Genomic DNA, 27833 nt, shown 5'->3' with positions numbered 1-27833 from the left:
GAGGAGAATGCCTTTCTCACGTGGTGGAAACAAGCACTAGCGGAGGCAGTGCAGCAGGCCTCTCTGCCCTGTGCTCCGCGACCGTGCTCACTGCCAGCCGGTAAGCTGGGCCAGGCCTGCCTGTGTGGGTAAGAGGCCCCAGGTTGGTGCAGAGGAGCCTGGGCATCTCCAGGGAGACCAGGGCTCTGCAGGGCAGACTCCACAGGGTGACTCTTAGAGACACCCAGAGTGTGGTACCATGGGGTCTGCCCAACTTGCCCAGTTTACCCCTGTTGGCAGGAGCTGCACTTACAGAGTAAAACCAGGAGAGGTTTGGGGATGGACGATGCAAAGAAGCGCCTGCAGTGCTCCACGAAGGGGTGCTCAGGAGCCTCCTGGGAGTCCACTTCGGTGCCGAAGGCGACGCTGGCCACCACGTCTGTGGTGTAGCAGCAGTAGATTCTACAGGGGAGGGAACCACTTGTGCTCAGGAAGGAGGTGGCCACTGGCCTCCCCATCCACCTCCTCCCGGAGTGCACGACTGCACCATCTACCTGTTCAAAGGGGGGCTCCAGCAGACCTGGAGTGGGGCGGTAGGAGAGGAACCCTCCCCTCTATCACATTGGGGTGAGATCCTGGGAGGACGGTAGCAGAATTCAAGGGGAGTGTGTGTGTGTGCTCAGTCACTTCAATGCTGTTCAGCTGTCCAACCCCATGGACAGTAGCCTGCCAGGCTCCTCTGTCCATGAGATTCTCCAGGCAAAGGTACTGGAGTAGGCAGCCATTCCCTTCTCCAGGGGATCTTCCCGACCCAGGGATCGAAACCGGGTCTCCTGTGGTTTCTGCATTGTGGACAAATTCTTTATCCACTGAACCACCTGGGAAACCCATTCAAGGGAAGACATATATACGTAACAGGGAGCCTATCTAGACAAAGATGGGGTCATCCTGGCAAAGTCAAATACCAAGAAATACACTTTACTTTTTCTTCCCCATGAAGGAGAAAAAACACTTGACCCAGAGTCTATGTGCTTTACTCCAAAGTTGTGCAGAGCCCCTCCAAGGCCAGGTCTAACGACTGATTGATGTAGACAGAGCAAGTTGTGATTGATGAAATTATTAATAGCAAGCTGATTGTCTAGTTTTATTAACTCTGTCTCCCTCTTCCTCCTAATGGTTTTACAGTTTTCATTGGAGCAACAAATAAAAAAACCAGGGCCCTTTTACACTCAAATAAACACAAGACAAACTTTGGGAGCAGTTTCATGAACATATGTATATTATTACAGGAAACACACGTTGCACTTTAGAAACAAACAGAAGGAAAAGTGTCTGGCAGTAGCTCCAGAAAAATTAACCTCTTAGGCTCTAGGAAACCTGCCCCTCAAATGGCCATTTTAAGCTCTAAGAGAATAACCTTTTTTTGTTTTCTTTGTAGGGATAGTTAAGTTGCTTCTAAAAAGGCTAACAGCTGGGAATTCATATCCTTTGCTAACGAAAGGGTCTATTTTTGTGGCTTTTCGTAGGTATACTTAGTTCCTCTTCTTCACAAATTCTATAGCCACTTATCATTAAGGACTACATGACATCTTCAGATGATGTGTTTTATTTTGACCTCTTACTGAGAACATCTCTACAATTGATGACGCATTTCCCGGTGACAGCAAAAACAGCAACGTGACTGCTGAATGTGATTTCATCTGATCCTAAACATTGACGATGTAAAGGTTTTAAGAGTTGTTAACTTTGCTTTTATGGCTGCTGGGCCAACTGAGCAGGAGCTCAGCAACTGAGTACCCAACTCAGTGAGTTGGGTGAAGCCATACCCTCACCCAGCTCATGCATGTCAGGACCAGAGAGAATGTGGAGGAGACAATTTTGTAAACAATATGGTAGAATGTAAATGCTGGTGATGATTATGTTATGATTTTATTAACATTGATAATGAGAGCAAGTTGGCTTCTGGCTGATCTGCTGTGTGACTCTTAATCTGATATAAACCATAATTTAGCAGAGGTCAATTAGGCAAAAAGCCAGACAATCAGTCGTTTAAATTGAGGCTCCACCACTAAGTTATGGCTTCCAGGCTGAGGGAGATGGGCACAGTTTTTCTTGAATTAAAACTGCATGGACTGTGCCCCTCCAGACCCTGTCCTTTCTGCCCAGATATATCTTGCCACCTCCTGGGTCTGCAGAGGTCGGAGGGCACGTCCCTTCACAAAACACACCCACTCAGCGTTCCCTGCACACGTCACAGCCCCCAGGGCGTCATTTGTATTTGCTTCACATTTTCCATGGGTTTCCTTTCTTCTTCTTAGTCAGTCTACCCACACTTTTTGGATCTTGTAAGCATTTCCACTGTTTGTTGGTCCCAAGGTAATTGTTCAGCAATTATGTACAGTTACAAGAAACAGCAGTTCAAAAATATGATTTCTCATCTATAATATAGCCACGTAGTGCCCTTACCTCTGGATGTCAAAAGCCTCCCCAGATTGTGCGTGATGCTCTAGGTGAGTCAGAAGCACGTCGCAGGCCTGGCTGATTAAAGGAGTCATCTGGGAACAGATAACGAAGTGCAATTAGGACAGCATGCAGAGAGCACACCTAAATTAGCAGCGAATGAAGAGGTTATGTACGGTGCTTCCTGCGAAAACGGTTATCATTTCGATGACTTTCATGTACCTGAGAATAAGATCTAAAATTCACAAATATTGTAAAATACAATCGCTGTAAATGCCTATTTCAGCTCAAACAATCTGTTTGTTTTTTTTTTTGAAAGCAAAAAGAAGAAAGGGTTTAGAGGAAATACTGTGAAATAATTATGAAAATGATCATTACATGCTTAGAAATGAGAATCAGCACTGAGTTTTCTGACATTTGGTTAGCATTAGAGAGTAAATAGACCACAATCCGTATGTACTAACTCAGGAATTAGCCCAAATCCACGTTTGCTTGATTCCAATTATACTTTAGATCTTCCACTAGAATGTAGAATCTCAGTACTGAGAAGAATCTAAGGTTCATCCCTTTCTACTGCTTATTCAATACAAAAGTCATTTTTTAGAGCACGTGGATGGATGGTTATTCATTTCTGCTTAAGCTGTTTAAAACTTCGAATATAGGGAACCCTTGATTTCAAGAGGCCTTTGATATCCAGGACTACTGCTGAATTTCTTCTTTGGTTTTTCCTTTGTTTGGCTCTGTTGGGGCTTTGTTGCGGTGAGCAGGCTTTCAGTTGCAGCATGTGGGCTTAGGTGCCTTGTAGCATGTGGGGTCTTGGTTCCCAGACTAGGAATCCAGCCCACGTCCCCTCCATTGGAAGGCGGATTCTCAGCTGCTGGACCACCAGGGAAGCCCCCTGAATTTCTTTTTTGAATAAGAAAATATCTTTCTTATGGAAAATACCTAACATACACACAGAAAGAATGGCTGGGATTATGAACATTCATGTAACCATGATCTAGCTTCAACAAATTTAGTTCTCATTTTGGCCGCCCACCACGTTGACCCTAAAAGTCTGACTGCAGTGAGTGGAATTCTTTGTGGAACCCAATGGGCACCCACATGACCTTTTATTTTCTCCTGTATTTTTGAAAAGCCAAGCTGGAAACATCAGGGGGAATCCTTTGAACCAGGTCACAATCAGGACTGACACCATAGCTAAAGCAACATGCTGTAATCTAGTGTTTTGAGTATTTCCTGTGGAAAACTTCCTTTGAAATGTTGCTTATGTTTAGATTTTACTTTTTTGCCACTAAAATATCAGTTTCTGCGATCAGGGGAGGTTTTTGTCTGTTTGTTCATTTTTGTATCCTCAGCACTTCGAACATCACTTGGTACATAGTAATTCATTGAATGAATGAATGAGTTTTAATGATTACATAAGACCACTGTTCAGTTAAGGCTTGAGGCGCTGGGAAAGGTTATAAAGTGTTAATCTATTTGTTAGAAGTTGTATTGTTGTACTGAGGCAGGATCTGATTCCCTCTAACACCTGCTGGCTGGTTTCATTTCTTTCTGCTTCCCTGTGCGTGTGTGCATAGTTGTGGCTGACTCTTTGTGACCCCATGGACTGTAGCCCATTTTAAAGAGACGGGAATACCAGACCACAAGACCTGCCTCCTGAGAAACCTGTATGCAGGTCAAGAAGCAACAGTTAGAGCTGGACATGGAACAACAGACTGGTTCCAAATCAGGAAAGGAGGACGTCAAGGCTGTATATGGTCACCTTGCTTATTTAACTTATATGCAGAATACATCATGGGCAATGCTGGGCTGGATGAAGCACAAACTGGAATCAAGATTTCTGGGAGAAATATCAATAACTGCAGATATGCAGATGACATCACCCTTACGGCAGAAAGAGAAGGGACCAAAGAGCCTCTTGATGAAAGTGAAGGAGGAGAGTGAAAAGGTTGGCTTAAAACTCAACATTCAGAAAACTAAGACCATGGCATCCAGTCCCATCACTTCATGGCAAATAGATGGGGAAACAATGGAAACAATGAGAGACTTTCTTTTCTTGGGCTCCAAAATTACTGCAGATGGTGACCGCAGCCATGAAATTAAGACGCTTGTTCCTTGGAAGAAAAGTTATGACCATGCAAGACAGCACATTAAAAAGCAGAGACATTATTTTGCCAACAAAGGTCCATCTAGTCAAAGTTATGGTTTTTCCAGTAGTCATGTGTGGATGCAAGAGTGGGACCACAAAGAAAGCTGAGCACTGAAGAACTGATGCTTTTGAAATGTGGTGTTGGAGAAGACTCTTGAGAGTCCCTTGGGATGCAAGGAGAGCCAACCAGTACATCCTAAAGGAAATCAGTCCTGAATATTCATTGGAAGGACTGAGGCTGAAGCTGAAACTCCAATACTTTGGCCACCTGATGTGAAGAATTAACTCATTGGAAAAGATCCTGATGCTGGGAAAGGTTGAGGACAGGAGGAGAAGGGGACAACAAAGGATGAGATGGTTGGATGACAACACTGACTCGATGGACATGAGTTTGAGCAGGCTCTGGGAGTTGGTGACGGACAGGGAAGCCTGGCATGCTTCAGTCCATGGGGTCACAAAGAGCTGGACACAACTGAGCGACTGAACTTGAACTTGGACTGTAGTCCATCAGACTCCTTTGTCCATGGGATTTTCCCAGCAAGATTACTAGATTGGGTTTCCATTTCCTCCTCAGCGGGACCGTCCCAACCCAGGGACTGATCCTGAGTCTCCTGCATTGGCAGGTGGATTCTTTACCACTGAGCCACCTGGGTGCTTCAGATACCTGGACAGCAAGTTTTGCCCCTCACCCCTCTGCATCCACTGGACCATCCTTCCCTAGCCCTTCAGCTACTCTGGGTACTGCATAGTTTGCCTACACTCTCCACTCTTACCTCTCTCCCTCTCTCCCTCTCTCCCTCTCTCTCTCTCTCTCTCTCTCTCTCTCTCTCTCTCTCTCTCTCTCTCTCTCTCTCTCTCTCTCTCTCTCTCTAATCAGTATCACTCCTGAAAGGCAGAGATCACTTCTCTGCATGTCAGTTGCAAAGCCAGGTATGTGTTGACTTTTTGATAAGACACATAACACAGGCAAATACTGAGGTTCAGGTCAACAAAAACCACAAGTTTTCTTTCCATGAGTCATCATCAGGTGCCGTTGGTTTTTTGACGCTTGAGTGTCCATTCATTAGAAAGGCTTTACATTTACCTAACATGCACCTCTGTAGAAAGTTGTCCTACCATGGATTGGAAGAATCAATATAGTGAAAATGAGTATACTACCCAAAGCAATTTACAAATTCAATGCAACCCCTATCAAGCTACCAGCCACATTTTTCACAGAACTAGAACAAATAATTTCAAGATTTGTATGGAAATACAAAAAACCTCGAATAGCCAAAGCAATCTTGAGAAAGAAGAATGGAACTGGAGGAATCAACTTGCCTGACTTCAGGCTCTACTACAAAGCCACAGTCATCAAGACAGTATGGTACTGGCACAAAGACAGACATATAGATCAATGGAACAAAATAGAAAGCCCAGAGATAAATCCACACACATATGGACACCTTATCTTTGACAAAGGAGGCAAGAATATACAATGGAGTAAAGACAATCTCTTTAACAAGTGGTGCTGGGAAAACTGGTCAACCACTTGTAAAAGAATGAAACTAGATCACTTTCTAACACCGCACACAAAAATAAACTCAAAATGGATTAAAGATCTAAATGTAAGATCAGAAACTATAAAACTCCTAGAGGAGAACATAGGCAAAACACTCTCAGACATAAATCACAGCAGGATCCTCTATGATCCACCTCCCAGAATGCTGGAAATAAAAGCAAAAATAAACAAATGGGATCTAATTAAAATTAAAAGCTTCTGCACAACAAAGGAAAATATAAGCAAGGTGAAATGACAGCCTTCGGAATGGGAGAAAATAATAGCAAATGAAGCAACTGACAAACAACTAATCTCAAAAATATACAAGCAACTTCTGCAGCTCAACTCCAGAAAAATAAACGACCCTATCAAAAAATGGGCCAAAGAACTAAATAGACATTTCTCCAAAGAAGACATACGGATGGCTAACAAACACATGAAAAGATGCTCAACATCACTCATTATTAGAGAAATGCAAATCAAAACCACAATGAGGTACCACTTCACACCAGTCAGAATGGCTGCAATCCAAAAATCTGCAAGCAATAAATGCTGGAGAGGGTGTGGAGAAAAGGGAACCCTCCTACACTGTTGGTGGGAATGCAAACTAGTACAGCCACTATGGAGAACAGTGTGGAGATTCCTTAAAAAATTGCAAATAGAACTACCTTATGACCCAGCAATCCCACTTCTGGGCATACACACCGAGGAAACCAGAATTGAAAGAGACACATGTACCCCAATGTTCATCGCAGCACTGTTTATAATAGCCAGGACATGGAAACAACCTAGATGTCCATCAGCAGATGAATGGATAAGAAAGCTGTGGTACATATACACAATGGAGTATTACTCAGCGGTTAAAAAGAATTCATTTGAACCAGTTCTGATGAGATGGATGAAACTGGAGCTGATTATACAGAGTGAAGTAAGCCAGAAAGAAAAACACCAATACAGTATACTAACACATATATATGGAATTTAGGAAGATGGCAATGACGACCCTGTATGCAAGACAGGGAAAGAGACACAGATGTGTATAACGGACTTTTGGACTCAGAGGGAGAAGGAGAGGGTGGGATGATTTGGGAGAATGACATTCTAACATGTATACTATCATGTGAATTGAATCGCCAGTCTATGTCTGACGCAGGATGCAGCATGCTTGGGGCTGGTGCATGGGGATGACCCAGAAAGATGTTATGGGGAGGGAGGTGGGAGGGGGGTTCATGTTTGGGAATGCATGTAAGAATTAAAGATTTTAAAATTTAAAAAATAAATAAATAAATAAATGCAAAAAAAATAAAAAACTAAAAAAAAAAAAAAAAAAAGAAAGTTGTCCTACCATCTGTTCTGAGCAGAGTCATTTCTTCCCTGCCCTGAGACAGTCAGGTGATTGGAGAGGGCTGGCAGGGGGGCCAGCCTGGGCTGCTGCTGCCCAGGGTTGGAGGGGCACACAGTCTTGTTGGACCCCTCACTCCCATAACTTCCTTCAAGCCAGCCCTACGTGGTCTGGGGTGTAGTGAAAGTGCTGTGTCCCCAGGAGCCCCCTTGCTGGCCATGGGGGATGGTCAGAGAAGCAGAAGGGCACCTCTGTTGAGTGAGAGTCAGTGAGCTGGCCTGAGCTCAGGATTGCATGGGTTCCTCAGTGCGGGAACCTGCAGGCAGCTGGGCAGCAGGTCAAGGAGTAGATACTTAAAGCACAACTCACCTACACACCCAGTGGAGAGATGGCAGAGTATCTGAGACCCTTCCCATGTTCCCTACTGCAGAGACTCTTGGAGGGAGCATTTGTAGACGAGAGCTAGTGAAGAATTTTCTGCTCATGAAGCCATAAGGGCTTAGAGTGCTGGTTAATTGTACTAGGCATGGGTGGACCAAGGGTGCACTCACGCATTCAAAACTCATCTCCTGTATCCTTGGCTATTCCTTCTTTGTTCCGTGTGAAGCCTGGTCAGTGTGCCTTGTAAGCCTTTGGTCTGTCGCTGTATACACAGGATCAGACACAGAGCTATGGCCCTCTGCTTTCAGCAGCCATGGAATTGGTCAGTGTTACTGTTTCCAGCTCTTTGACCAGCTGTGCGTGAATCTAAATAAAGCTTCTATCAGGCACCGTCTTATCATTGTTAGCATAGGAAGACTTTGTGAAGTGATTTGCCAAAACAGAAATGTAATTTGTCTCATCTGTCTATCCTGAAGTCCACTAAACAAAAGGGGGGAAAAAAAAAGAATGAGAGAGAAAGAAAGAAAGGGAGAAAAGAAATGAGGATGACTCCCCTGAATTGCTATCTTGCTAATTATGAGCAGGCTTTTTTGACTACTGCATTCATTTCTAAATTTTCACAAACCATCAGTTTAATAATCCATTAGTACAAAAGTATGGGCCAAGGGGTCACTTCTGATAGCCTCTAGGCTGTTACTCTCAGTAAATCTCAGACTTACTTAATGTTGGAGAACTCAATATTGTCTAAGCCACATTCCTATGACTGGCTCACTGACCACCTTTCCTTCCATTATTTTAATAAAATTAGTAGTTCAAATGAACCATGCCTTAATATAATTTCATATGCCAAAATATCTTTTCGACTTATTTCAGAGGAATAGTAACATGGTAAAAAGAAAAATGCCATTTGAAAGGAAGTCTCTTTAGATATCAAGCTAGAAGCTTCCTTAATGCAACAAAACTGGGATGCAACATGAAATTTGATTTACACGCAACTCTTCAGAAGCATGTCCTGTGTATAAAGAAGGGTCTCCCCTCATTGACCGCAATCACATGCCTGGACAGTGCAAAATGGGGGCTGGACCGGCTGCCCACCCTCGGTTCTTCTGTGTGCTCATGATTAGAATGCTTTGTTGTCAGCTGGCGTGATTGTAATTTCTACCATACTCTGCCTGCTGTCTGTCGAACTGAATGGATAATGACATTTTTATTTAGGTTAATGTGATATGAGATGGGGCATGTAATACGAAAAATGTTTTAAAAAACAGTGTGGAGAAAATATTATAAGACAGTGGAGCATAATCTGTCTGTTCGCCAATAGCCACCATTTCAGGTTTTCTTCCTTGTACCCAAGCAGTTATGGAATATTTACTCTTACACGAGTTGCATACAAACAAAAGCTCTCTTTGCTGGGCTTGCAATCATCTTTATACAATCCACAAACCCCTCAGTTCTTTCCCTAGATTAGCAGACAAGCAGGCCTAGGTGGCTTGTGCAAACACACAGGCACAGAGGAACATACCGTGCTATCATCTCACAGACCTGAACAAAAGACTCATTTGTTCTGTTTCCTCTTCTTCATAGGATAATGAATGCTTCCTACTTTTGTTTATCCCACATTTCTTCATAAAGCATACATGTTATATTTACAATCAGATAAAATATTAATGTTATTAATTTTTTAAAGAATGCTTTGGGGGGAAGGGTTATCGTCCAGCAGCCAAGCCTGGGGAAAATTTTCCCATTCTGCCTTTCTCACCTCTCACGTTGGCTATCTTTATTATAAGGTGATGCTGAGTATGTGGCTGCTTAGCTTAGTAGTCATCAAGGGCAAAACACCATCATCAGTCTGGGAAGGAAATTCCACAAAGAAGGAAGTCCTTGCTCATCTGGAGTTTACAGCATTATTCAATTGTCCAGTTAAAAACAAATGGTATCTTTATGGACTGAGTCTGAGGAACTGGATTCAAGGTGTGGACAGAGCATAACAGAGTTAATTCCAAGAGGTAGAGAGGTCTTCTTGAGGCCAAGACTCTGAAGTTGTTAAATACACTTGACCTGGGGAGAGAAAACACTCAAAACCAATGAATAGGTTTCCTCTCCTTGGCCCTTTCTAATTGTGTGACCTTGGGCAAATCATTTAACCTTAGTCGGTCTATTTATTCATCTGCAGAATGGGAATAATGATATTTCTGTTGAAAACTTGTGTCAAAGATTAAGAACAAAATGTGTAAATGGTTTAGAATGCAGTGAGTACCCCGAGTGTCTTCCTCTGGAACAGTCCCATGCTCCCAGACTGTTTGGATGCCTGCCATCTCTTATTCCTCCCAGAAAAGTCCTTTTGGAGTCACCTGTTCTTTCCTCACCATGTTAACATCACTTCCGTTCTGGCATCTGTTTCTTCATTTTTATCTCCCCAGTGATCACTCTGATTCAGGCTTTGCTACTCATCACTTGGAACAGAGCTGACATCTGCTTCTTGAAAACAAAACTGTATCTTAAGCATCTTTATATTAATAGTCCTAATGCCTTGTATTGGAGGAGGGCATGGCAACTCACTCCAGTATTCTTGCCTGGAGAATCCCATGGACAGAGGAGCCTGGCGGGCTACAGTCCATGGGGTTGCAGACAGTCGGACACGACTGAGCGACTAAGCGCGCAATGCCTTGTATAGTGCCTGGGATATAGGTATACTAAGAAAGCAATTTTTGAAAATGCCTCATGTCTTTTCACTTTCCAATCTATTCTATATTCAGTCACCAGCTGGGTCTTCTGAAAATACTTGTCATCTGAGCAATGTATTGCTGAGATTCTATGGAGATTCCCATTGATTGAAGTGCATAGAACAAGTTTCCTATTTTCCAAAGCCTGCTAAGAACTGAACACTGGCAATAACCATGTTAATAAGCTTGAAAACAGATTTCCTCCTGGTCAAGACTTCAGATGAGATCACAGCCCAGGCCAACAACTTGACTACTTGACCTTGATGCAGATGTACCCCTCTAAGCCACGCAGATTCCTGACTCACAGAATCAATGAACTACTAAAAGGTTGTTGTTTTAAACTGTTTGGGGGTAATTTATTGCACAGCAAGAGATAACTAACACACCTTCAGTGTCACCCTCTTCTGGCAACTAGTCTATGTTGTCCTGTATGATTGAAGGTTTTAGTATTTGCTCTGTTAGAAAGGAGCACAAGGCAACACATTCAGTGGCTTCTCTAGAACATGATGCCAATGTTCCTTAAGGGCTTTAACACAGAAGCAATGTAAGAAACATTAGTAAATTGAAGTGTTCTTTCTATTGTAGCAAGGATGTAGTGCAGTTTGCTGGGAGCCAGCCCTGAATGAAAGACCTGATACCCATGCTGGTTCTCTCTCTTACTGTGGACAAGTCCTGTGACTCTCTCTGCAGTTGAGTCCTCACTCCCAAGTGAGGAGCTAATTGCAATAAGCTACAGAGTCCCTTTCCATGGACATTCTAGGATTCCAAGGTCACTAAACAGCAGCTGAGACAGTTGCTTGGGAACCATGGAAAGAGCAGGCCGCTTCCTAGTGGGGCCCAACAAAGTCTCCAACAACAACATCCTTAAGAGGGCCTTTTGACAGCTCTTTGATGCATTGACTTCAGAATTACATAAAGATCTAAAAGGAAGAAACTGGTTATATTTATGCTCAATAATTCAATAAAAGTGAGAGTTAGAATTCCAGATCCACTGACTCCTGGCTTGTTGCCTTTTTCTCCAGAGTCAGCATCCACATTCCTTTTGCTCCTCTGTTAATTAACTTCTAGGTTATAATTTTGCTCAGTGCAGCTCTGATGCCATGAACTTGAAAAGTAAACAAACACACGCCATGAAGCCTGCAGAGCTCCTGGAAGTTTGGCCAATGGAGTAGGTCTGAGTGCTAAGGAAGACACAATTCCTGAGCAGGGGAAGGGAAGGAGAGGGTCCCTCCTGTGTCAACTGAGATGTCCCCCACATAGATGGTGTGTAGGCTAGGGGACACATGTCCACCCACAAAGAGGGACACAGAGAAGAGCCTGAGCAGAGAACACCCCTCAGATCAAACACACTCCCGGGAGTCTCTTGCCTGGGGGCCACAGCACAGTGGAGACTCTATAGACTGTGGCCCCTCCTCCAACCCAGGGTCCAAGGTGGCATCTTGGAGGTTAAATAGCTGAAGAGGAAGCCCCTTTTCCTCCCTCCCCTGCTTTCAATGATTTAACAGCTCCTCACTCTCCAGTGACGGAGAAGGCGATGGCACCCCACTCCAGTACTCTTGCCTGGAAAACCCCATGGACGGAGGAGCCTGGTGGGCTGTAGTCCATGGGGTCGCTAAGAGTCAGACACGACTGAGCGACTTCACTTTCACTTTTCACGTTCATGCATTGGAGAAGGAAATGGCAACCCACTCCAGTGTTCTTGCCTGGAGAATCCCAGGGATGGGGGAGCCTGGTGGGCTGCCGTCTATAGGGTCGCACAGAGTCGGACACGACTGAAGCGACTTAGCAGCAGCAGCAGCAGCACTCTCCAGTGAAGTTCCCACCAAGCCTTGCCCTGGCACAGAACAGCCGAAGTCATGCCTCACCCCTCCTTCCAGTCTCCCCTCACTAATCCCTTATACGTACTTTGTGTTCCAGCCCATTTGTACTCCTCCAGTCCCTGAAGACACCCTGTGCTTTCTCCCTAGATGTCTTTGTTCCTGCCTCTCATTCCGCCTGCCATGCACCTTCTCCCTCCATTAAAACTCAGTAAAAGCATCAAGGCTCAGTTGCAATACTGCTCACCCCCAGCGCTCCTAAAGCAGCTTCTGGTGCTCAAGAGAAGACCTGAGCTGTGTCACAATCTGTAACAGTGTAGGAATTTCTGCACCTCCTATATGATAAACCCCTTAGGGGCAGGAGCTGATAAGCATTGGTTGAATTGTATCAATTCAATGTTTCCTTCTGTGTGACATTCTTAGACCTGTTTGTAATGCTGTTTTGGGAACAGATGTCAGAAGGGGGATTCCCTGAATAAATAAGGGTCAGCTAATAGGGAAGGGAGATGGTATTTAAACATATTGTTGGATAATGGAAAAAGTAATATGTTAAGAGTACTGTAAACTGGTGACTAACAAATGTAAAATTAACAGCAGTTAATGAAACTTATGGCCTCCTTCTGCCACCCAGATAATTAAAAACATCCATGACTTATCTTACACAAAATTGCCTGCTGATAAATATTAGCTCTAGCCATCTAGGTGAATAATCAAGTGTCATTTCTAACAAGTCAGTGGCTCCTGTCAAGAGTTGTGACCAATTAGGACTCACCCTGATGAGGAGGTGGCTGCTGGTGTTGCCAAGCAACAGGCAAGCTGGGAGGCATATTTAGATGCTCTTTTAGATTTAACCAGCAGCAAGTTGGAGTGCCATGATGATGCCGGCAAGGGAAAACCAAATTAGAACCCAGGATGGGGTGCCCATGATGAGGAGTGTGTTTTCTTTCGAATGCAAATGGAAAAGGAACATGTTTAACCAGAATTTAAACAGTCCATCATTATACCGATTTTAATTAGGAGATTAGGTGTCAGCAGAATAAACTGTGCGGCAAGATAATGGTCTCTTGCTGCTAGATAAATACCTAGACCTTCTGGAAAATGGGCAATTGGTCAGGCAGGGACCATGTATTTTTGGACTCTGAAGTATTTATTACCCCAGCCACACTTGGCTATAATGACTTTCATGTTTATTGTCTGGAAGGATTAAGAAATAAAAGCAAATATTAAAAATAGGCTTCTGGAGGCTGATGCAGCTCAGAGAAAGCTGCCTGCTCCAACCCCACAGGAAGGCTGTGTTCTCTTTGAGAAGCTCTTGTGTGTTATTGTCTGAAGCGTTTACTGTGAAAATTTACAGGCCAAACTAAACTGCGAAGATGACTGGAATTCTGCAAAGACGTTTGCTCTGAAATGATCGGAGCTACGCATTTACTCATAAGCTGGTGGTATCAGCTTAAATTTTTTTAAATTGTAGTCATTCCCGAGTCATATGTCTTCTCCAAGGCAGGAAAGGCCTAGAGGGAATAATAACCGCATCTGTCTCCGCCTTCAAGATTCATACATTATTGACGGTGCCTTCCTGACAGGGCACATCTGGATGAAAGCGAACAATTAGGCGTCGGAGCTAGATTCGCAGCCACTTCCCTGTAGGTCTGACTTTTCTTTACTGAGTCCTCCATGTGCAGACACATGATGGGCTCCTACTCTTGAGTGACACACCCAGCTTCAGGCTCTCCTGTATGGAGCTGCCACATCTCTTTCTATATGCTCCGTGGGTCACCATGGGCCTAGTTATCTGAGTGATGAGCAAATACCCATCTCCTTTATTAGGCTTTAAGGACAGATGAGATTCAAGCTGCCATACTGTGTTGGATCCATGGTCCAGCTAATTTGGAGCTTGGCTTTCGCTAGAGGTGCTTGGTCACGGAGTTCCTGGTAGAATCTACTTCCAAAGGCACAGTGCTCAACGCCTCATTTCTTTCCATAGTCAACTCTGATGTTAACTCCTGTTTTCACTTATTAGAAACTTATTTGAACCCAGAATAAACAAAATTAAACATATTTCTTCACTGCAGTTTTTCCCCTAAGTCTTTAATATGCATAGTGAATCCCTATGCATAGAGAAATCTGGTTTGCAATATTTTGCTGAATTAGATGACCATGGGGCCTTCCCAGTCCTCAGTGATTTCAAATCCTTCTTCTTGGTAGTAATTCATAGCTTGGAGTTCATCATCATATAAGTACCATTTAAATGCTTGTGTCCTAAATGTACTATTTTATTCTTGCTTACACTGAAGGTTATCTGTTGCTTTCATGCTGACTTACAAATCTTAGAAGAGTCTTAGAAACTTATCCCAATTGATTTAATATTTTTCACATCAGAAGAATTTGGAGAAATATACAAATGCATAAATTTCATGGTGTTCTCCCTCTCTCAGATGAGTTATAAAATTTGAAAATAAAATTAGCACTAACCTGGGTCCCCAGTGAATCCTATTATTTATATATTTCCCTCAGAGAAGGATTAATTTATTCCCAGTTTTGTTCCTTGAAATTAAATCTATTTACTTCCTGACCCATAATAAATTTTTACACAATCCCAGGGTTACTTATTAATAGTCTTTGGGAAGAATCTAGCAAAGAGTCTGTAAAAATTCACATAAATCTGCTCATTGCCCCCTTTAAAAAAAACAATCTTTTAGGGCGAAAATCTGGCAGGCTAATCAGACAATATTTTCTCTAATAAAAAAAAAGTTGTTTTCGCAGTAACACTCAGCCATCTTTTAATATAAACCCCAATAACTTGTCTGTCACTGGACCATGATTGCAATGGTCTCTTCTGAAACCAGGGGTGTGTCAATCAAATTTTCACTCCTTCTCTATCTCTCTATATTATCCCTGGTAAGATGTAAACCAAAAACCAATTTTATTTTAAATAAAACTAAGGATTCATGAAAGAATGCTGATTTTAAAGGAACTTTCAAGCCTTGTTGGCCATGGGAGCCTAATATCCAACAAATAAAGATGGTGCCATCCAAAGCTTTTTGAATATTAATGACACAGACGCAGGAAGTGAAGGACTTAGGCTGCCAGGGGCTGAAGGGAAAGGCCTCAGAATTCAAGGGAAAACAAATCTCTATTTCAAGAATAAACACTGAAGTGGGGCTTCCCTGGCAGTCCAGTAGTTAAGACTCTGAACTCCCGATGCGGGGGGCATGGGTTCAATCCCTGGTCAAGGAACTAAGCCCCTGTTTGTTGTACAGTGCAGCAAAATAATGATAATAATAGACTCGGAGGTTTGATAATAAAAGTTCAAAAGCAACTTACAAATTCAGAAAGGACTGGAGATTATATTGATATTTCAAAGCTATTTCTGGGAAAGCTGAGTCAGGTACCCTCGACTGAGTGGACTTATGGCTCCTGTGGGTTCCCGAGCTCCTCTCTTCCATCTCCTCCACCCCAGGCCCACGGTGAGCCTCCTTCCCCTCTCTGTGTCTCTGTGAGCTGCTTTCTCTATTTCTGCATGCGTAGGCCTGAGACCCTCTAAAGAGAGAGCCCCAAATTGGCTGCATCCTCTTACATAATTGTTCTTTGATGAAACTCTTTCCCTTTCGTTTCCTTTTTATCTTAGTTGTACATTCTATGATTCCGCATCCATCCAGCAAATCATTATTGTGTGCCCATCTTGTGTTTCATGCTATACAATGAACAATAAATGAAAAAAATAAATAAAATAAATGAATGTTAGCTGGTGATAACACCACAGAGAAAAATAAAACTGGGAAGGGAGTGGGGGGTTCTGGGGCCCAGCCCTTGTAAGCCTGGGGAGACTGCAGGTTGAGAAGGTCAGACAAGGGACCAAGAGGAAGACTGGAACCACCAGTGCATTCCACTTCGGCTTTAACCAAGAATCCTGCCTGGGAACTTGTAAAGCATATAGATTCTCAGTCACGCTAGAAATCCTCATTTTGCAGGTCCTGGGGTATGCTGTGCTATGCTAAGATGCTCAGTCATGTCCCACTCTTTGCAACCCTATGGACTGTAGCCCACCAGGCTCCTCTCTCCATGGGATTCTCCAAGCAAGAATACTGGAGAGGGTTGCTATTTCCTACTCCAGGGGATATTCCTGATCCAGGGATCAAACACAAGTCTCTTGCGTCTCCTGCATTGGCAGGTGGGTTCCTTACCACTAGCACCATCTGGGAAGCACATATGTTTTTATTTCTTTATTTATTTGACTGCGCTGAGACTTCATTGCCAGTGTAGGACCTCTTTAGTTGCAGCATATAAAATCTAGTTCCCTGACCAGGGATCGAACCTGGGAGCATGGAGTCTTAGCCACTGGACCCACGGAGAAGTCCTTGGAATTAACTGTTCTAAACAAGGATATTAGGTCATTTTCATACAGCTCCTGGTCACACAGGGCTTGAGAACCAGTCTAGAAAGCAAAAGCCAATGAGAAGCTCAAGTCCAGGGGAGCATCCAGAAACCCTGAGGGTCACGGAGGCTGGGAAAGGAGGCAGTCAGGACACTGATATCTGGCAGCCAGCTCTCCCTTTTTCTCTCCTTCACCTAACTTCCATAGGATAGAAAAGCATGCATCTGTCTACACCTTGGTGTACAGTAACACTCCTTACTCAGAGCTCCAAACTCTGCTCTTCATATGCAGAGAGAGCTGCTTTGGGAATTAGGAAAACTTTACTCCCTACAAAGCTTCCAGCTCCAAGATGGCGCCTGCCACCTACTTCTGAAGCAAGGATTCAGTGGGGGAGAGAAAATCCAGGACATGGTTTATGGAGCGTGAAGCACGCAGACATTGGTTCAACATTTGAAAAATATTACCTTTGTCATGTGCTTATTAGTCCTCGTGTTTCTTTCTGTTTAAGCAGCATTTAACACCTTTGGCAGCTGCTTCCTCCTCGAAAAACATTTTCCCATCCACACTCTCCTAGACTTCGATGTCAAGCTGTTCTTCCCAAGTCATCTTTGTATTAATAGATCTCTCCTCTGTCCCTCACTTATTTATGCTTCTCCCTGCGACTCTCTTCTCATTCTCTGTACACTCCTGGGGTGAGCTCACCCATATCTGGGTTTTCTGTCTTTTTAAAAAAATTTTCTTTTCTTTTTAAAAATTGAAATATAGTTGACATACAATATTATGTTAGCTTCAGGTGTACTACATGCTGATGTGACTTTCACATTCATTATGAAATGATGATTATCCTATGTCTAGTAACCATCTGTCCTCATATGAAGTTATTACAGTATTATTGATCATAGTCCTTACACTGTATATTTACATCCCCATGGCCCATCTTTCTTACCTTTCTCTCCTGAGCTCAAGATGTGCTGCCAACTTCTGCCTTAGATGTCCCCCAGAAACCTTAAAGTCAGCAGGTCTAAACTCTCCACAGGTGGGGACAAAGGTGACTCCCTCTGCCTGGGAACAGCATCCTTTTTATGGGAACCCAGAAACCTAAACTGAACTGTATTGAGTAAAAAGACGATTTCCAAAGGAGCTTTAAGTTTACTTGTAGAATATGTTAAACAATGAGATAGATCTGAAGCAAAACCTAGGGAATCTATGAAATTTCTTCCCCCTCTCTCTTTCCTCCACTCTCCTCACCCTCCCTCTTATTTCTTACCAGCCCCTTTCTCCTAGACATCTTAATGCTATGAACCTCTTAGAGGAACTCTGTTTTCTGCAGCTAATTCAGGCACTAAGAATTTTATTTCTGAACCAAAAGGAGAAAATTCATTGGATCCCAAGAGCACTAAATTTGTTTGGGCAACCTAGATAGTATATTCAAAAGCAGAGATATTACTTTGCTGACTAAGGTCCGTCTAGTCAAGGCTATGGTTTTTCCTGTGGTCATGTATGGATGTGAGAGTTGGACTACAGAGAAGGCTGAGCGCTGAACAATTGGTGCTTTTGAACTGTGGTGTTGGAGAAGACTCTTGAGGGTCCCTTGGACTGCAAGGGGATCCAACCAGTCCATTCTGAAGGAGATCAGTCCTGGGATTTCTTTGGAAGGAATGATGCTAAAGCTGAAGCTCCAGTACTTTGGCCACCTCATGCGAAGAGTTGACTCATTGGAAAAGACTCTGATGCTGGGAGGGATTGGGGGCAGGAGGAGAAGGGGACGACAGAGGATGAGATGGCTGGATGGCATCATGGACTCGATGGACGTGAGTCTGAGTGAACTTCGGGAGTTGGTGATGGACAGGGAGGCCTGGCGTGCTGCGATTCATGGGGTCACAGAGTCGGACACAACTGAGCGACTGAACTGAACTGAACTGATGACACTGTATCGGTTTCTAGAGTGTACCCTGCAAAATGTTAAAGAAATTGAGACCCTGATAAGGGTCTTATCTTTTCTTTTATATGGACCATTTTTAAAAATTCTTTATTGAATTTGTTACAATATTGCTTCTGTTTTATGTTTTGATTTTTTTGGTCCCAAGGCACATGAGACCTTAGCTCCACAACCAAGGATTGAACCCACACCCCCTGCACTGGAAGTCGAAGCCTTAACCACTGGACCACCAAAAAAGCCCCTCTTTTTTCTTTTGTTCCTTCAAAGAAACAGGGCACAAAACTGTCAAAAACAAGCAAAATCTTTCTTTCTTACTTAAAAAAAAAATCAGATACCCTTCATCAATTTCTTTAAGGAATGATGAGATTCTTTCTGCATCTACAGTCATTGTTTACTGACGAATAAGGAAGTGTGAGACGCAACCTGTTTGAGCTCCTGATGCAAGGCCATGGTTTCCCTATCTCTGCTCCTCCCTCCCCTCCTTCTGGTTAACTCAACATTTTAGTGACCAGGTGTAATAAAGGTGATCCAGATAATGCTTTACAGCTTTTTAAAGAAGCAGGCCCTTCTTTCAAACTAATTCTCACATGAATCCTCAGTCTATATAACACAGCTGACTGTGGAACAGGGCTCTGGGCTCCACCTATAGAAAGACAGTCCCCTTCTCATATTTCCTTGTGGGGAACTTCTCTACCATCGGTGGTTCCCAATTCCCGCTTTACATCAGCATTGCCTGGGGAGCTGTAAAGTCCCCTCAAAACCAGGCTGCATTCCAAACCAAACCAAACCAATTTCGTCTCCATGTGGGGCCCAGACAGCAATAGCTTGAAGAGTTCCCCAGGTGACACGACTGCATACCCACTCCGGCTCTACGCTCCCTCGCGTATCAGGCCCTGGCGCAGAAAGGAGGCACTGAGCATGCGCGGGCCTGCTCTTGCGGGATGGGGTCCACGCCCTTCTCCCGGGATAGGCTGCTGTTGCTCATAGTGAAGTATTAGCAAGCCCACACTCCCTGAAGGCAGAGTTTATTTCTCAAACAGCTTTACCAGAGAGAAAGGAGGTTTCTCTCTGAAACAAGCGGGAACCCTTAGTGTTGTCTGGCACGTGGTAAGAACTATGTGAGCTTTGAAGCGAAAGTGAAAGTGTTAGTTGCTCTGACGGTGTCCAACTCTTTGCGACCCTATGGACTATAGCCTGCCAGTCTCCTCTGCCCGTGGACTTCTCCAGGCAAGATACTGGAGTGGGTTGCCATTATCTTTCTCCAGGGGATGTGAGCTTCCATTGGCGTTCAGTTGCTCAGTCGTGTGACCCTGTGGCCTGCAGCATGCCAGGCTTCCCTGTCCTTCACCACCTCCTGGAGCTTGCTCAAATGCATGTCCATTGAGTCGGTGATGCCATCCAATTATCTCATCCTCTGTCAACCCCTTTTCCTGCCTTCAATCTTTCTCAGCATCAGTCTTCTCCAATAAATCAGCTCTTCTTCTATCAGGTGGCCAAAGTATTGGAGCTTCAGCTTCAGCATCAGTCCTTCCAGTGAATATTCAGAGTTGATTCCTTTAGGAGTGACTGGTTTGATCTCCTTGCAGTCCAAGGGATACTCAAGAGTCTTCTCCAACACCATGGTTTGAAAGCATCAATTCTTCACTGATCAGCCTTTTTTATGGTCCAACTCTCACATCCATACAAGACTACTGGAAACACCATAGCAGCCCCTTAGCCATTTCTCTTCGGAAGGGCTGAAGGACACAGTCCTGAGCTGTTGCAGAATTCAGAACAGACATCAAAGTCAGACCAGCAGCTGAGGTGCCTTCAGTGAGGATCAAGTGAGAGAACTTGGCCAGGAAGCAGGACAAACAGTAGTTTTTATTTGTACAACTAGTAGGGAAGGTGGATCCCTAGCTGGGGGAAGGAGGGAGCCTGGGTTTAATGCCATCTTGTAAGTGAGACTCTACCCTCTCACTTGGCCATGGGGATTAGCCTGGGTGTGCCTGGCTGCCTGGAGGCCTGTCAAGGCCGTTCTCATACCCCTCCCTAATAATCCATGGCCATTTCTTCCCTATTTCAGACTTGACTCAAAGCTCCCCTTTGTTTCAGGATGTTCTCTATTTCCTTACTATCTAGACTATGAAGACAGGAGGAGAAGGGGAAAACAGAGGATGAGATGGTTGGATGACATCATCGACTCAAAGGACGTGAGTTTGAGCTAACTCTGGGAGATGGTGAAGGACAGGGAAGCCTGGTGAGCTGCAGTCCATCAGGTCGCAAAGAGTTGGACATGACTGAGAGACTGAACAACAACATGTAAAGTGTGGCTCACTGTTCAGAAGTATCCGCATCACCAGGGAGCTTGTTAGAGATTCACAATCTCAGGGCCCACTGCAGACCTACAGAATCAGAATCTGCATTTTAACAAGATCTCCAGGTGATCTGTTATACAGGAAAGTCTGGGGAGAGCCCCTCCAGTTTTCTCCTGCGTGCCCTCAGAGTGCCCTGGCCAGAGCTTGGGACTCAGCGGGAGAGCCCTGTGTGCGTGCTGACTCACTACACTCATAGCAACTGGGGCTGTGATAGGTTGGAGAAAGGGAGGACTCTCCAGGACAGTTTCATGTGCTTTCTGGATAACAGGATTGAAGGGCACAGCGGGCAGGACATTGGACAAGTGATGCAAAGCGAACCCCCTTCCCTCACAATCGTAGAGAGGAAACCTGCTCCTTACAGAAGATACTCTGCATTTCTTGTGTCTTACCTCACTCAGTTTTTCAGGACTGAAAGCCGTAGTCAGGACACTTCTGACCTCTTCCCATCTTTTGTCACGTAAGAACAGGACACTGTCGGCCACTGGTTTGGGCTCCAAACCCGTTGCCTTTTGGAAAGAGACAAGCAGAAATTTAGGACTCCAGGATGCCCAAGCCAGCTCGGTGGTCACAGAGTCCACAATAAACACTCTGGTTGAAGTCACCCATGACCAACATTTCGATTTCTCTTGCAAGGGTATGAGGAATATAAAGTCTCATGGACAGTGATCTCAAGATCCATGGCTGAGGCCCCCTGGGAGCAGACGGGGAGGCTCCTCTGACCCAGTTCTACCTTGTTACTCTGTGGTCATCACCACAGACAACTCAGTGGCTTCTGTGTGTTGCGTAGCCCCTTGCTGAGTGAACATTCCCTGGAGACCCAGCAGCAGGCTTCTTGGAGGTGGGCTGGTCTTTCCTGGGATTGAGTGTCGTGTCTGAACTATGTGGCAAGGGGTTTTGTGTGGCTAGATTGGTTAGGTTGGGCCAGATGTCTGGGTCCTTGGAATGTGGGTGGGAGAGGGGAAGGGAAGGAAGAGAGTCCTTAAGAAGCATGTGTCAGCAGAGCTGCTTCCAAGAGAAGGCCTGCCACCATGTATGTGTGTGCTTTCACTCATTCATTCATTCATTTTTCTCATTCAGCAAATGTTTGTTGAATGTCTATGTGAGAAGTTGCCTCTACAGTGCTAAATAAAGAAGACATTGCCCTGACTCTCACTGAGTTGGTAGTCTAGCGGGGAAGCAGATGGCTCCTAAACCGACAAATAGCTATCGTTATAGTTCAAGGGAAAGTATGTGTTGTGAAGGGAGTGATGTGTTTAGTTGCTCAGTCATGTCCAACTCTTTGTGACCCCATGGACTGTAGCCCACCAGGCTCCTCTGTCCATGGGGTTTCTCCTGGCAAGAATACTGGAGTGGGTTGCCTTGCCCTCCTCCAGGGGATCTTCCAAACCCAGCTCTCCCATATTGCTGGTGGATTCTTTACCATCTGTTCACCAGGGAAGCCCAAGAATACTGGAGTGGGTAGCCTATCCCTTCTCCAGGGATCTTCCTGACCCAGGAATCGAACCGGGGTCTCCTGCATTGCAGGCGGATTCTTTACCAACTGAGCTACCAGGGAAGCCCCTTATGAAGGGAGTGGAGTGGGGGCAGCAAGGTGAGAAAATGATAGGGGATTAAATGGCCAGGAAGGCTTCCCTGAGGAGAAGATAGTCCTGCTGAATCTGGAAGCATGCAAAGAATGAGGTCTTCTCATCCCTTCTTCTTTTAAAAAAATATTTAATGTATTTGGCTGCTGCAGTCTTAGTTGCAGCGCACGGATTCTCTAGTTGTAGTGTGCTGGCTTAGTTGCTCCATAGCGCGTGGGATCTTAGTTCCCCAATCAGGGATTGAACCCACATCCCTTGCATTGCATAGTGGATTCTTAACCACTGGACCACCAGGGAAATCCCTTCTCATCATCCCTTCTTCCCAGGCCATTTTCTTCCTTCCTAAAACCAGACACTCTGACCAAGTGGTCAAAACTGGGGGGCCTCCATGGCCGTTCAGAGCATCCCTAGCCCTAGGGCTGCACGGTGAGGGGAAGTAGAGGGACTGGAGGACCAAGCTTTCTTCAGAACCACACATGTGATATATGGTTTTGCTATTTCTTTTCACTATTTTAATTATAGTTGAAACATAAAGCCAGCCACCATAACTCAAAAGCCTTGTAAGAACTCCTGTTTAGAAGAAAATTATAATTTTCTGATAAAATATGAACACTCAAAATAAGCTATAAAACATAACTGCAAAGTATCTGGAGGGACTTAATTATACGTTATTAAATAGAACCAAGTTGCTGGGATATTTTTCTGCAGAGGAATACCTCTCTATATTTAGAATAAAATTCTTTAGGAGTACTGTGGTCACTATACTGAACTGTGGTTTTATGGAATTTTTAGAACATAACCCATTTGTTTAGGTTCCAGAGTCAAAGGAGAAAATCATACATTATGTTTATTTATATGTTGGCAAATGCTAGTCCTGTGCTACGTACGTGTAATAAAGCATTTCACTTCAAGGAAAGTTGGGTGGTGGTTTATGGGGTTCTGATGAAATAGAATAAATTGGAGATGAGCCAAAGTTGATTGGATTTCGTTTCTGTCCTTCAGACCTAAGGATTGTCTCCATGAAAATTTTTATCTTGCACTTAGAGGAGAAATCCTGTACCCATGCAATGTGTCAGCATTGGTCTCCCTTATCGGCCTGCCACAACAATACTGTACCCTGGGCCTACAGTTTCTATTAGAATTCTTCCTTCATTGATGGAGGATTTCAGGGGCACTAGTTAGAGTAATGGTTTCATTTCTAGATATGATACTGGAAGAGGGAAACAGCCAGTTGGTCATGCCAGAAGAGTGGTCGGACGGTGAGGGGACAAGCTGACAGATCTAGGAATGAATAGCTGGGGAGCTTGGGAGATCAGGTCATGGTCCTTAATCTGTGCTCAAAAGCTATTTCTTGCATGTATATTACATGGAAGAGGAAACTTGGCTTGTTTTTTGACCCTGGGTGGTAGAATTGGGGTCAATAGTGGGAGCTGTGGGGAAAATTCCAGCTCATCTAAAGAACTTCCCAATGAAGTCAGAAGGTTCCAGGATAAAAATAACCTGCCTTGAGTGGTGAGCCCCTGTCACTGGAAACTGTATCCTACTTCTTGGAAATTCTGCACGGGAGGTTTGAGTGGCCTGGGTGGAGGGGGGAGTATAAATGACGTTTAAGAACTCTCTCAACCCTGAGGACTTAACCTCCAGATGACCACACCAGGTATATATAGCTTAAAGGTATACATGTGTCCATTCTCCCCCAAACTCCCCTCCCACCCAGGCTGCCACATGACCTTGAGCAGAGTTCCTGGTGCTATACAGTAGGTCCTTGTTGGTTATCCATTTAAAGTAGTGTCTTCCCTGCTGGCTCAGACAGTAAAGAGTCTGCCTGCAATGCAGGAGACTTGGGTTCAATCCCTGAGTCAGGAAGTTCCCCTGGAGGAGGAAATGGCAACCCACTCTAGTATTCTTGCCTGGAAAATCCCATGGATGGAGGAGCCTGACAGGCTACAGTCCATGGGGTCACATGGGGTGGAGGGGGTTCTGATGGTGGAGGGAGTCTAAATGACTTTTAAGAACTTTCTCAACCTCAAGGACTTAACCTCCTGATGACCACACCAGATATAGTTTAAACATATACATGTATCCATTCTCTCCCAAACTCCCCTCCCATCCAGGCTGCCACATGACATTGAGCAGAGTTCCAGGTGCTATCCAGTAGGTCCTTTTTGGTTATCCATCTAAAATACAGCAGTGTGTACACAACCTTCCCAAACTCCCTAACTATCCCTTCCTCCCATTCTTTCTCCCTGGGAACCATAAGTTCCTTCTCTAAACCACTACAGCTATTTTAAAATTAGTTTGTTTCAAAGTGAAAGTTGTTCAGTTGCGTCTGACTCTGCAACCCCATGGACTATATCCCACCAGGCTCCTCTGTCCATGGGATTCTCCAGACAAGAATACTTGAATGGGTAGCCATTCGCTTCTCCAGGGGATCTTCCCCACCCAGGGATAGAACCTGGCTCTCCTTCACTGCAGGCAGATTCTTTACTGTCTGAGCCACCAGGGAAGTCAGTTTGTTTGTTTACACACACACACACACACACACACACACACACACACACACACGATACATGTATTTTTTAGTTGTGGCAAAATACACATAATGTAACATTTACCATTTTAACCATTTTTAAGTGGACAGTTCAGTGGTGTTAAGGACATTCACATTGTTGTGCAACCATTGCCCTATCCACCCCAGAACTTCATCCTGCATAACTGAAACTCCACACCCGTGTCACAATAACTCCCCATCCATCCCCCTCCCCCAGCCCCGTCTACACATAATCACTGATTAGATGTACTGAGCGAGGCCTTTGAAAGGCACAGGGGGCTTGCCCTGCAGGAATGAGACTCGTAAAACTGATGGGGCTGGACTGTGAGTGCTGAGGCAGGAAAGGAAGACCCAGCTGAGGAAGGGAGGTCCAAGGGAACCAGGCTCCACTCAGACTCTGGTCAGGGGCTTCCAGACTGCAGGCCATAACTGGTCATGAAAGAATGTTGTGGATGGCAACCAGCACTGAAAAGAAGAAAAGAGAGGGAAACAAGGAATGGGGCAGAGTAGAAAATATTTGAGGGACATTTCGTGAAGCAAGGGGAAGGGTTTTGTTGTCGAAATTTTGTTCAAGATGGGGATGTATTTATGGGTGTGTCTGTGAGAATGTTGGAGGGAGTATGTGAGTGTGTGTATGTGAGAGAGAAAGCGTTCGGTGTTGCGTCCTGATGTGAAATACATTTTGTACTGGAGGTCACAGTCAGAAACGTTTGAAAACCCTACTCTAACCCCAAACCTGAGAGACATCCTCACCCTCAGCTGAAGTCGTGTTGGTCACCATGCTACCAAGCTGAGCACATTTATTGGGCATCTACTATTAATATGTGCCAGTGCCGTGGTGGCTCTGAAACTATTGAGTCAAAGAATGGAACCCTTGTCCTCAAAGAGCTCACAGCTGATTTGGAAATAGAGATGGGGTTTATAACCAATACTGTGGATCTCACAAGAGTCAAAGTGCTGTTCACATTATTTCATTAGTTTGGGGATAATTCTCCAATAGTTAGGTGTCGGGAGCCACGTTAGGCATTACTGACAAAATGGAGGCACGGCCCCAGCCCCCTCTCCTCATTCCGCAGGCACGGACCCGGGATGAAGGAGTTAGCTCTTGTGATTCTGACTTGTTTCTTCCTTTCTTTGGTTGAGCTGGCTGGAAAGAATGTTAAGGTGCTTATTGTTCTTGAGAGAAGCGTGAGAAAGCACAAAGCCTTCTGCAGTTGTGCCCAGAAAATAATCTATAAAGTAACCATTGACATTTGTTCAAGGATTTTTACAAACGATGTCCCAGGATGAGCACGTAGGCTGCAGCTTGAGGCCATGGGAAGGATTGTTATCTGAGACCTGTTTGTGAGGGATATATTTATGGCAAAGGAAGTTTGCTGAGCTTAGGGTTTAGGAATAATTAAGAATAGCTAGAAACCCTTTTCGGAGAAGGCAATGGCACCCCACTCCCGTACTCTTGCCTGGAAAATCCCATGGGCAGAGGAGTCTGGTAGGCTGCAGTCCATGGGGTCGCTAAGAGTCAGACATGACTGAGCATCTTCACTTTCACTTTTCACTTTCATGCATTGGAGAAGGAAATGGCAACCCACTCCAGTGTTCTTGCCTGGAGAATCCCAGGGACGGGGGAGCCTGTTGAGCTGCCATCTATGGGGTCACACAGAGTCAAACACATCTAAAGCGACTTAGCAGCAGCAGCAGAAGAAGAAGAAGCCTTTTTAGGAGATAGTGAGCTTAGGATACTAGGGGCAAGCAGGATTTAGAAAGATAAGAAATAAACTGAGGAATGTGGTAGGCAGCCCAGACATAAGCATGAGTTACAATGCAATCACAAGTAAACACAAGTCGGAGAGAATCACTGAAGCAGGAACTCTGTTTCAAGGGCAACAATGAGACAATAATCTGGGTGAGGGGGAACTGAAAATGTCAAACTTCTGACCTAATGCTTTTGAAAAAGTATAAAAGAGAACCTGATGCTTGAAATAAACATGTAGTCCCGTACCTCGAGTCAGAGGCTACATCATTTCCTGCCAACACTGCTCATCCCTTCAGGCTCATCCCCTGACTGCTGGAGCTGGACTCCGGCAGTTAGGAAACTGTCCTGACAAGCAGCGTGGTTCAGCAGTGTCCTCATGGCTCCCTTGCTAAATTTCCCTCGGACAGTTGAAAGTGTTTGTCTTTTCAATTAAGACCTTTAAAAAAAAAAATGTCTGTGGCTGCTCTGGGTCTCCACGGGGCATGTGGGCTTTCTCTAGCTGTGGAGATGGGCTCCAGAGCACATGGGCTCAGTAGTTGCTGTGCACGAGCTTCGTTGCCCCTCGGCATGTGGAATCCTAGTTCTCTGACCAGGGATCAAACCTGGGTTTCCTGCATTGGAAGGCAGATTCTTAATCACTGGACCACAAAGGAAGTTCCTCAATTAAGAACTCTTTAAAATAGAGTCTAACTCAGACCAGCTAAGCATAAACTTCAAACACTGAAGAATCAAACAGTCCTGAGGAGCAGATTATTCAAGCCGATTCCTCTGCATTCTGTGCTCACATGAAGTGAAGAAGCACACATTGGGTGATTTATCACAGGTTAAACCAGTGTTTCTCCACTGGCCCAGTGGAGCCACATAAGAACTGCCAGCCT

At 44.6% G+C, this 27833-nt stretch overlaps 1 protein-coding gene across 1 annotated transcript in view; it reads right to left on the bottom strand.

The window, feature by feature from the left end:
- TBXAS1 (thromboxane A synthase 1) overlaps positions 1-27833 on the bottom strand; it is a 169833-nt gene that overhangs the window by 60685 nt on the left and 81315 nt on the right. Inside the window, exons 5-7 of the mRNA XM_069588550.1 lie at positions 21458-21574; positions 2446-2534; positions 293-441 (exon numbers count right to left, since the gene is read on the bottom strand). Of these exons, the coding sequence (XP_069444651.1) occupies positions 293-441; positions 2446-2534; positions 21458-21574 (355 nt within the window). The remainder of the gene's footprint in view (positions 1-292; positions 442-2445; positions 2535-21457; positions 21575-27833) is intronic.

The sequence above is a fragment of the Ovis canadensis genome, chromosome 4 (assembly GCF_042477335.2).
Source record: "Ovis canadensis isolate MfBH-ARS-UI-01 breed Bighorn chromosome 4, ARS-UI_OviCan_v2, whole genome shotgun sequence".
Lineage (NCBI taxonomy): Eukaryota > Metazoa > Chordata > Mammalia > Artiodactyla > Bovidae > Ovis > Ovis canadensis.
The sequence above is the reverse complement of the archived record's forward strand: the minus strand, read 5'-3'. Positions and strand labels throughout refer to the sequence as shown.